Here is an 11,826-nt window from a genome sequence, read left to right on the forward strand (position 1 = left end):
GATTATCGATTTTAATTCACGAGTGATCATAGAAAATATATATTTTCACGAATGGCACATAGAAAATAATATTTTCACGAGTGGCGCAGCCATGAGTGAAAATATATATTTTCTATGATCTATGATCTATAGTGAATTAAAATCGATATTCCACCAAATCCAACAAATTTTCTTTTTATTTCATGCTTTTTTCACAGTTTATTTACATTATCAAAGAGTTTAACAAAAGAATTTTGCTGGGATAATGACGTCATTTCGTCAAAAAAATGACGTCATTTCACAGAAAACAGTGAAAATTATCGATAATGTTCACTGATAATTTTCACTGTTTGAAACAGTGAAATTATTAGTTTTAATTCACTGATATTTCTCTATAAACCAACGTAAAGCATAAAATAAATATGTTTTGAATTCCGGTGATAATTTACAATCTAAATCCCATTAAAAACAAACATCCTGAACGCATGTGATTGTGCTCAAGAAACAACAACAACATAATTAGCTCAAAGTAATAACAATCCTTCTGCATAAAACATTTTTACATACACAAAATATACACTTACTGTAAAGTTAGAGATTCCCTGGTTCCTAACGAGTCGTTTGACCAAGGTCAAGGTCATATTGTAGCCAGGCGAGTCAAGTTTCATGAAATACGACAAATACGTCATGCCCGACAGCTCATCAAGGTCAGAGCTTGAGAGGTCTTCGGGTCTCACAACCAGGGGGATGTCGAAATGTGCCTTGGCCAGCGTCATGGCTGCACGGCAGTTGTTAAAACTGGACATAATATGGGAGAGCTGGGTTCGTATTCATCAACAAATTCTTAGACTTAAGTCTAAGAATGAAGAATATTCTTAACCCATTTATGCCGAGTGTCTAGAAAAAAGGCCTTGGCAAACAGCGTAGACCCAGATGAGACGCCGCATGATGCGGCGTCTCATCGGGGTCTATGCTGTTTGCTTAAAGAAATTTCTGTAAGAAATATTCTAAATATAGAAATAAATATACTAGACATCCCTAATTTTGGAAATAAATTGATCCAGTTTAGAAGGGTGGGAGAGTCCACTAGGCAATAATGGGTTAAAACTGTTTTGTGCTTAAACTACTTGAAAGTCAAATCTATATAAATAATATAAGCCTCATTTTAAGATTGCATATATGCACACTTTGAGGTATTGGTTGTGTGTCTAATACTTTTCTTTATTCTGACAAGTCAAATGGGCTGGTGAGTACAGGCCCTAATGATAATGTACATGTAAACTGGTTTCATGCAATCTAGAAAAATTGTGTGCTTTTTACTAAACTTGGGAAATTGGCGTATTTGCTTTTCTAACAAATACTTAGACATTGAGCATAAGTGTTTTAAAAATTATATTTACTGAGGTTTAACCCATAGAACTGGATACAGAAAAAAACAAATCGTGTTGTTGATGTTGTTTTGGAAACTTTTAATTGGGAATTTTAGGCAGTTATTTTGGGCAATATATAAACTTTTGTTATTGGGAATCGGGCCGAGTTTTGCCCCCAAATATTAACATAAAACACTGAACTCACACGCTGAATTAAGCTACTAATTTAAACATTATGATTCAATAACAGAATGTAAATATATATTTACAAGTTCTCAGTTTAACAAAAATGAACAGGTACAGAGGTATGCTTGACTTGACTTTTCATACCAGAAATCCTTTATGTACAAGGAAAATACCTGACATTAAAAAGGGAGATTTGATTGAAGAACCATCAAAAAGCTGACAGATAGATGATTATAGTACACACAAAATACCTGACTTCATCATGGAAATGGGAGATCTGATTGAAGTTCAACAAACAGGCAGAGAGATGGATCATTATAGCAACACTGTCTTTGCAAATGGGTGCTAGAGCTTATAGAACAAAGTGTGACAAGTTGTATTATACTATAATCTTTGACAAGCATTGTTGTTAATATTGGATATTTTTGAAGGTATTTAAAAAAATCTCTTAATATTGGTAAGTTATCAGCATTAATGTAACTTGGCATGGATTATATCTTAAGGTATGATCAAGAAGTATAATCTGAGAACACAGTCATATCCTTTCAAGTTAATCACTCAACGCAAGTGTCAAAAACAGGAAATTAAATATATGCATGTTTGTTTTTTATATTAAATTGATTGCAAAAACAAGGAAATTTAGAAGGTGAAAATCTGTCATTGTGGTCAGGGCCAAAACATACAACTTTGGGGAAAGGGCCACAGCCTTTTTTTCGGGGAAAAAAGACACAATTTTCTGGCTTTGGGGAATGAAAAATACTGAGGTATTATGTAGATTGGAAATTAAGAGAAAAAATGTAAGATTTTAAAGAAATTTCTGTAGGGGAAAGGGCCTTTTTGGTTAAGGGGAAGAATAAAGAGACCCCTTGTGAAGGTTTTTTTTTGGCCCTGGTGGTTGATGTTAAATATATAAGGAGTGAAAACTATGAAAGGATAAATCATGATATATCATTATAGATCATGAATACTTTGTTGACATATATATGTAATGTTAGTACTGCTTGTTGGAGTTCAAAATTATATTATATCATGAATGTATTTAATAATAAATTTTCTTTAATAATACACGAGCTAAATTAAAATACCATGCATTACAAAATACAGATACACAGAAATGCATTTTTTTTACAGAGTATTACTCTCAATGTTTCCATGGTGATATGTAATATATGTTTACATGGTTATGTACAAGTGTTTCCATAGTACATACCCATCAGATCTGCTCAGGTTCCTCCAATCAGGACAAAGGCCAGGCTTGCAGAATTCAATCAAAGCACTGGAAGCATAAAACAAACAAATGAAACCATTTGAAAGATTTACATGGCTTACTACATGTACATTCCCTTCTTGGGATAAACACACATCTGTTTGAGTTCCATGATAATTGAGAAACCACAAGAGCAATTTTCATATTATACATCTTTTAAATACACCTTGCTTCCCGACACTCTGGTATCAGAAAACAAATGTTGACATGTTGGGGTACTTTCTAGTGTCTGTCAAAAAGTGTAACAATGTCATTTTCTTTACATCAGCTTTGAACTATATGAACACTATGAAATACAGGTTATATATGAAAGGGATTTGTGGGGATATTTTATTTACATGAAGTTTTCAAAGTCAATAAGGATACCCACATATACTTTTATTATACTGATAACTGTTCCAGATTAATTTTCAAAATTTAGATTTCAGATGATACTTATTATGAATCACGTTTTCTTTGAAGCATGAGTAGTCCATCTAAAAGTAGTCAGTTTTTAAGGGATAAGCTTGAAACTGTTTAGCTTTTGAAGTTTTCCTCATAAATACAATAGTTTCTAACTTAAACCTTGCTTAAATCAACACAAAGTTTTCCATATAAATACAATAGTTTCTAACTTAAACCTTGCTAAACTCATTTTCCTCATAAAGACAAAAGTTTTTAACTCAAACCTTGCTTTAACTCAACACAAAGTTTTCCTCATAAATACAATAGTTTCTAACTTAAACCTTGCTTTAACTCAACGCAAAGTTTTCCTCATAAATACAATGATTTCTAACTTAAAACCTTGCTTTAACTCACTTACAGGGATTTTTGCTTTTAGAGCAATATGAGCAACAAAATACGCCTAGTATTTAACAAATATAAAGAAACAACAACACATACTTTAAGGCGATTCCATCATTCCAATCCGATGTAAAGTTGTTGATCTTGTATTCGGGAATGACAGCCTGTAACCATGCCAACATGAGCTTCTTTGTTGGGAACTTGCTCTTGCCAATCTGATATCGCAAAATTAGGTGCCATATCAGACCCAAAATCAGCTTTAAGTTCCCATTCACAATATCCTCGGGACCTGAAAAAAAGTGTCGTATAAGTCTGACAATCTCCTTAAAGTTTCCTTAAAGTTTCTGTTCCTTATATCAAATGGACATGAAATAAGGAAAAATTATATCTGGAAGCAATCTGCTCAAAGTTTCCTTTTTTAATATATACCCAACCTGAAATAAGACAACTTGTATCAGACCCAAAATCTGGTTCAAGTTCCTCTTCACTTGGAAAAACCAACACTGTAAGAATCATTACTATTCTGCTTGTCAATATGGTTTGTGCTCAATTGTTAAGCATTTATTACTTGACTTTTTGATAATTTTCTCTTTTTTTAATGTGTCATTATTATGTTGTTTTTTAATCACACCTTTTTTGTAGAAAAGTGGCTAAAGAAAGAGAAAAGCCTTGTCTTCTCTATGCCAATATCATCCTCGTCAGATATACATTATCTTTATGTTCTGTTCATGCAGAGGATTCCATGACATGTGATATGACCTCATGAATAACAAGTATTTGAATGCAAAATGCAGTACAACATTACCTTTGTGATTCATTACAAATTTACCACTCAAAATACAATGTTTAGATATGGAGAGACATAGCTTTGTGATCTGTTACAAATTGACCACTTAAAATACAAGGTTACACATAGAGAGACATAGCTCTGTGATCCATTAGTGATTAACAACTTTACATACAATATTACATACAGAGAGACTTAGTTTTGTGATTCATTCCGCTTAAAATACAATATTAGATATGGAGAGACATAGCTTTGTGATCCATTACAACTTAACCACTTAAAATACAATGTTACATATGGAGAGACATAGCTTTGTGATCCATAACAAATTAATCACTTAAAATACAATGTTACATATGGAGAGACATAGCTTTGTGATCCATTACAAATTAACCACTTAAAATACAATGTTACATGCGGAGAGACATATCTTTGTGATCCATTACAAATCAACCACTTAAAATACAATGTTACATACGGAGAGACAAAGCTTTGTGATCCTTTGCAAATGAACCACTTAAAATATATTATTACATACAGAGAGACATAGCTTTGTGATCCATTTGGCATTACAAAGTAACCACTTAAAATACAATGTTACATATGGAGAGACAAAGCTTTGTGATCCATTACAAATTAACCACTTAAAACACAATGGTTGATATGGAGTGACATAACTTATCATTTAAGCTTCATGCATGCATGAACTATAGACATATATATACAGTTATAAGCCATATTTGATATACAATGTACATATAAAGTCTTTAAAATTGTGTTTTATTTTAGTTTGCAGCTGAAAATTACATGTATTATGTGGTTAAATCATATGACATGGGATGAAATGTAATCAATTGTTGATGTGTTACCTGTAGACAAATACAATACTATAGTCTGCTAAATAAATGATATAAATGTTATAAACTGATAGGTGCAAATGCACTTCTTTATCTTATGTTAAAGATCATAGAAAATATATTTAAATATACCGGAAGACCAGTCGAAGGGTTGTGCAATTTAGCATACTTTGTTATTTGAATTAAAGCTTTACCCCTATGACAACATTAACAGAATTGGAAAAGATATATGTATATAAAACATCATTTAAGTTTTGACATTAACAAATTGCCTGGCACTGTAGACTTCCACTATGGATTGTTTGCAGCTTTTTCAAAGGCATTGCAATTTAAGTTTATAATCTTCCATTTCTCATATCAATCACTACCAGATTACTTCAAGTAAAAACAAGCACTGATTGAACCTTTTCTAATATTAATGCTTCTGTACAAATAAATTCTATGCAATTGTAACTAGATACATTTTTCCAATATTACAATCATCTACATTATGTCATAATTCTTAAGGCACATAATAATGTTTTCAATATTGGAAAATTATTTACCTGCACATTCAAGCATTACTTATCTTTTAATAAAGATGGATGTCTGCATTGCTTTTTTACAGGTTTGGTGTTACCTGTCAATGGATTAACTGAATTAAGGTGGTGAGATTTGACTAGAAAATGGCAGACTGAGAGTACAAACGAAGCCAGTAAGGGGCAAATCCCTATGAAAGCTTATTAGTGACTGTAGTCTGACTATTAACATGAATCATCTTCAAATACATTTAACCCATTTTGTAAGAACTGATAATCTATTTAGCCTTATGTCATCCGCCTTGAAGTGCACATTATAATAAAACAATGTGACATTTTAAGTTCAAGTTTAACAAATCAAATGGATTTAAGATAAAGATGCAGATAACCTTCTGCCATGCATTGTTTCCTATTTAATGTTGGCCTTACAGAAGCAGTTGTGTGTCAAAGGGCTTAAACACAACAATATAGGTTTTAAAAATTGCTCAGTGATGGCCAATGTTATTTAAATTTCCTAAAATGATCAATTACAAAAAAAAAATCTGTAATAAACTTCAAAACGCTCATTTAAAGAATAGTAGCCTTCAGAGATATAAAATTTCACTGTTAAAAAAAATACTGGAAAAAACATAAGTTATTTTTGTAAAGCCTTACACCAAAAAAATAAATGTAATGCATCAGCACAAATTGATGTGCCTGAAGCTATAACAGCTTACGTTTGTCATTCCATCACAGTTTAACACAGGTATGACCCTTCTTAAATAGTCAAATTACAACATTTAATATCATCTGTCTTACAAAGACCTCAAGATGTTGTTAAAGGAATACGTTAAGAAATAAAAGCATATTTAATATAGGGGGTAGCCTCACCATGTTAATTTATGTTTTGACATGTTGGCATTTGCAATGATGCTATATAAAAGTAAACAAGATCACTCTTTAACATGTATATGTACATTTTTGCTATTACATATGTGGTTAATATGATCAACTCATATTATGTCCCAGATCCAAACTAAAAATATAATAAAATCAGGTTTATAAGAATAACATTTTGGGTCTTTGATAAATGCAAGGTAAAAGTACATTGGGCAGTGCAAAAACTCAAAATGTCAACAGACTGTGTAATGACCTTTGTAAATTGAATTAGAATACAAGTCAAATGGAGCTATCGTTAAGGTAGCCAGCTGCAATTGTACACAAGTCAGAAAGGTTTCCTAATAATTTACACCATCAAACATTCATGCAATTATTTGGGAAACATCTATAGGCAGATTTATGTGAAGCAATTCAAAAGCCTCTGTGATGTTTGGTTTAAAAGTTAGCAAATTTTGAAAATGCACCTTTTTTAATCCAACACAATTTCAACACCTCAAATAGATTAAATTACTCTCTTTATAAAACATAAGATTAAATATCATTTTGTGAAAAATATCTTCTCCATAATAGGCTACATATTTCAGACAAAGTGATCTGACCTGGTGAATGACACGCAACTGAGAAGTGCAGTTTATGGGTACAGAGAGGTTTTCATAACAAAAGCATTTGCAAGAAAAAAAGATTATATTTGCAAAGCTTTTGTGCAGCAAGAGGGGTGTATAGCAATGTTATATTAACACAAGGAAAAATAGGCCAAACTTCAGTGCATAACTATGGTGTCCTAATTCCTATGTGATCTGCTAAACATTTCAATATAGGCTAATCACACATTTGTGTCCAATAATGATGTATGGTCTTTCTTTTTTAGCAGGGCATGTGAATTAAATTATTAATTGTCTCCAAGGCCTTCTATTTATGAAAAGTGTTCTTGCTTTATAGTATCTTTATGTTGCTCCTAAGTTGTGATTTTACAGATCAAGAGGAAAAGATGAACAAGATTAACTGGACCACAGGTCCAGGTAACAGCTTCGACCCAGCAAGTCTTTTAGACAACAAACAGAATGATAATGACAAGGACATATGCTTAAAGACTTCATCCATGAAACATGATGCATGGCATATGATCTCTGCAGGTGAATTTTTATTTGAAGAATATTACACGTTCCCAAAAGGGGCAAAAAGTCACAGATGTGTTACTTTCTCTTACTTATGTCTCAAATCAGTTTCAGACAGAACAATCTTTATCTATGAAGGACCTGTAATGTGCTCATGATTATGTGGTCCTTTAGTCCTCAAAAAAAAATGTGAGACACGTCCTTCTTGCACATACAACTTAAATGGAATTTTTTCTTAAAACAATTAATGGATACTGGTAAATCGTTTTCGAACAGCTAAAGAGGGATAAATCAACTAAAATGTACATCGATCAGAGTTATGGGCCTTGTTCATTAACCTCACATAATGCAGTAAAGATTCAATTGAATATCTATAATTGTTAAAGACAGTTTTTGCAATGTGACACAGTTTACCTGATTTATTAAATTTCTGCATAGTTATGCTTAATTTCAGGTCAGAGTTATAGGCCTTGGTCATTGGCAGTTCTCAATAACTTTTGAGGCAACAGGCCAAAATGTGAAACCAACAGGCCTTCGAGGGGGGTTCGGGTGCATGCTCCCCTGGAAAATTTTAAAATTGAGCACTTGATTTCCTTCATTTTGGGCCATTTTATGGCTATTTTAAAGGTCGACAAGGCACTTACATTTGAGCATTTTTGTGCATTTTATGAATTTTAGCTTTTTAAACTAACAACATATAAATGAAAAAAGCTCTTTTTTACTTTTGTAAAATTTTAACTGGTACAAAATGTGATTTTTCACATTATTCCGATAAATACAACTTTCGGATACGTAATTGCACTCGATTTTAAGGGTCAATTTTTACAATTTTGCAGGTGTTTTTTTTGCAAAAGATTTCAATTGGGACATTTTATTCTGATAAGGAAAAAAACTTCAGTCTTGGATTGGGCCTAAATTCGGCCCTACAGGAATTGGGAAAAGGACTGATCGTCCTTCTACCATGCACATTTTGCATGACACTTCTAGTTTGAAACGTAACTGAATTAAACAAACTTTTACAACAACAAAAACTTTGCATAAACACAAAAAAACACAATCAGGAACAAAAGTTTACCATGTGATGAAAAGAACGTCAAACTAGTTGACTGGTTTTTGACCGATTCCAATTTGCGCCTTTTCATTGTTGTTGTTGTAATGCGTTAAGGGAGATAATCAAGCGACGTCTTTGCTTAATAGCAAAAATACCAAAAAGACACGCAAATTTCGAAAAGTCAATTGCCGATTTTCCGAATCTGAGTGATTTTCAACTGGCTTAAATCTGATTTCAAACGGTTGATTTGGCCTGCGGCCGGCTCTTAAGAACCCTGCATTGGCCCCCAGTAAAAAAAACATGAATACATGTGTTTAGTTTTAATTGCAAATCTATGGTAAAAATAGTGATATGGAGTTGTTGAACACAAGCCCGAACCGAAGCCTGACGCAGGGAACAATGAATGGGTGTCTCTGATGTACAGCTTTGAGCTATTCAACTAATAGAAAAGCATCGAATGTGAATTGAAACACAATAAATTAACTTGAAACATAGTGTTGTTATACGTCTGGTGCTAGACCTTATTAAGCACATATCTTATTTTTTTAATCCTATATTAAAATTGTATGCAATTACTTCTAGAAAGTATACCTATGTTGACAAGCTTGATGTTGTCATTGGCTATGGCCTGCAGTGCTTCTGTCACATTCGCAAGCTGCTGGTGGTGATTTTTAGGATTCTTGATCACTCGAATACGCTTTCCTTGTAGAGATTGAATAAGCAGGCACAGTTTCACGCCGTCGTCAAATTCTGAGTCAAGGCTAATTACTTCCATTCCGCCCGGGCGCAGTTGTTCGTTGACCCAATTTCGAAAAGTGTTCTCTTGAATTAAGATCCATTTATCCACACCAGCCTGGGCCGCATGGCCTTCTTTAGTACGTGCAATGTTATGTGATTCCATTTTGTTTCAGAGCTGGAAGGAACATTCAGTTGATTTCATGGCATTAATTTAAATTGCTTGCAGCATAAAATAATTACAGGGAACAACACAAATAACATTTATTAGTTATTTTTTTTAATCTCATTTTTTTGTAAAGTGAAATGTGTACACAAATAGAGCCCACACTGTCTACATTCTTCAATGGCTTTTGTGTTAATACAAAAATTAATTTTAAAAAGTATACTTTTTAAATATCTAGACTACAGTAGACCATACATTAATGTAAACAAAAGAACAGTGACATGAATAGCAATAATATGTGCAATAATTAAAAACTCAATCCATAAAATCAATACTAGTACTTGCGTACCACCCAATTTGCAGACGATATTTGCCTGCAAATTAATAATTCATCCGAATGTCCGAATTTATAATTTTTGTACGTAAATCCACCAATTTACCCTTTATTTCCCGACACAGAAATGTTACTTCCCGTCAAGGACAGATAAATAATGAGAAAATACCAACGGGGTGTGACCAACTCTGTCTTCTGCTTGGCCGTCATTCATTAATTCTTTTACGCTTGACAGGTTTTAGCGGCTTACCATTAGAAAACCGGTTCTGCCTTTTGATGTCTATTTTTAGCATCACCTGTACAATAAACAGGTGGGCTAATTCCGGAATTTTAAGACATACGCGTGTTGTGATGATATATCACTTAAAATATATATAATATTAAACATGCATTTAATATTGTTTCAGTTAAGTACAATGAAGTTGTACAATTTATAGAATCATTCTGTTTTCATAATTTGCCGCGTGATGTTAATAAAGGTAACTCAAAATTAACTTTACACCAGAATAGCGTGGGTGATTCCCCCTGTATTCAAAAAATAATACCGTTATTACACGGCTCGTGCACGAAATTATGATAATAATTATTAAACACGTAATTACAGTGACAAAACGATCCATAAAACAACAAAGACTGTCTTAAGTAACAGCAGTCAACATTCTTTGCAAATTATAAATGCCGTTGTAATTAAAACACAATGATATGAGAAAGAGTTCCACAAACAAAATGTTATAGTATTTCTAAACACAATTAAAAACTCTGAGCATTCACATGTTTTTCTTTTACAAAAAAAAAATGTAATTCAAGCGCTTTTCATTTCACATTTGTATTCATTCTGTAAGTTGACGTGTCATCGGTATTACCAGATATCTCATGAGACGTTAACAAGTTGTTTGTATCCACTAACCCGAACGACTCTATTTATGTGCCGATACGACACTAAACCCATATTGTATTCTTGGTTGAGAGTTACCCTATTAACTAAATTAACCATTAACTTTAAGATATGTTTCGATATTTTGATCAAATTCGCTATTTAATTTTTTTAGCAAAAACTGACGTAAGACGATTGTTAAATAAAAATCGGAAAAATGTCTGAATGCCATTGCATATCCCTCAAATGTCCGTTAAGAAGCTTAAATAAGATGATCCGATCTACCTATCGATTTAGTCCTGGAAAGGGCTATTTTGCCTAATATGCATAGTCGTTTCAATGTTTATTACGTCATAAATTTATATCACACACAAAATGCTCCTTTTCTAAGCATGCACGTGCGCTTTACTAGATATTAACTCGCGTTTGTGATATGCCATCACAGCAAAACATCCCAACAAGATCATTAGATGTGTGTGTTTTTTCGCTCTATCAATTATTTAAAAAGTGCGGTTGAAAAAGAAAAATTGTTGTTGACCTTTTTGTAAAAAAAATGTGGCCCGCGATGATTGCAAGTTGTGGCTTCGTTAGTTAGGAACACGACTGCTCGCAAACCATGCTTAAAAGTGTCAACCGTTTTTCTTGTTTTAAATTACATATACGCCAAAATGGTATAGTGCTTACTCTATCGAACGGAATGTTAAATAATAATTTGAATTATAATAAAACGTTATGGAGATAACGCGGTTCACGGAAAATTAACTTTCAAAATCAATTGCAGGACAATTGCTGTATGTATGTATGCGGTTTTTCATATGCTTTCATATAATATTCGAAATACGAAATAAATATGTTTCAACCGATTGAAGGACAATTTTAAGAGTGCACGTATACGTATCTTATCACTACTGAGTTGGCATAGTTA

General features: G+C 32.7%; 1 protein-coding gene across 7 annotated transcripts in view; it reads right to left on the reverse strand.

Moving 5' to 3' along the window:
* Positions 1–10,378, reverse strand: part of LOC127834579 (filamin-B-like) — an 89,857-nt gene extending 79,479 nt beyond the window's left edge. For 3 of the 7 annotated variants that reach the window (XM_052360570.1, XM_052360569.1, XM_052360564.1), the window contains exons 1-5: positions 10,134–10,266; positions 9,384–9,705; positions 3,685–3,874; positions 2,746–2,811; positions 564–777 (exon numbers count right to left, since the gene is read on the reverse strand). In XM_052360570.1, coding sequence (XP_052216530.1) covers positions 564–777; positions 2,746–2,811; positions 3,685–3,874; positions 9,384–9,693 — 780 coding nt within the window. In that variant the 5' untranslated portion in view covers positions 9,694–9,705; positions 10,134–10,266. Of the gene's footprint in view, positions 1–563; positions 778–2,745; positions 2,812–3,684; positions 3,875–9,383; positions 9,706–10,042 lie in introns of all 7 variants that reach the window. The other 4 variants (XM_052360568.1, XM_052360565.1, XM_052360567.1 and 1 more) reach the window with 4 other exon arrangements.
* Between the last annotated feature and the right edge of the window lie 1,448 nt (positions 10,379–11,826).

Source organism: Dreissena polymorpha, chromosome 6 (genome assembly GCF_020536995.1).
Source record: "Dreissena polymorpha isolate Duluth1 chromosome 6, UMN_Dpol_1.0, whole genome shotgun sequence".
In the NCBI taxonomy this organism is placed as follows: Eukaryota; Metazoa; Mollusca; class Bivalvia; order Myida; family Dreissenidae; genus Dreissena; species Dreissena polymorpha.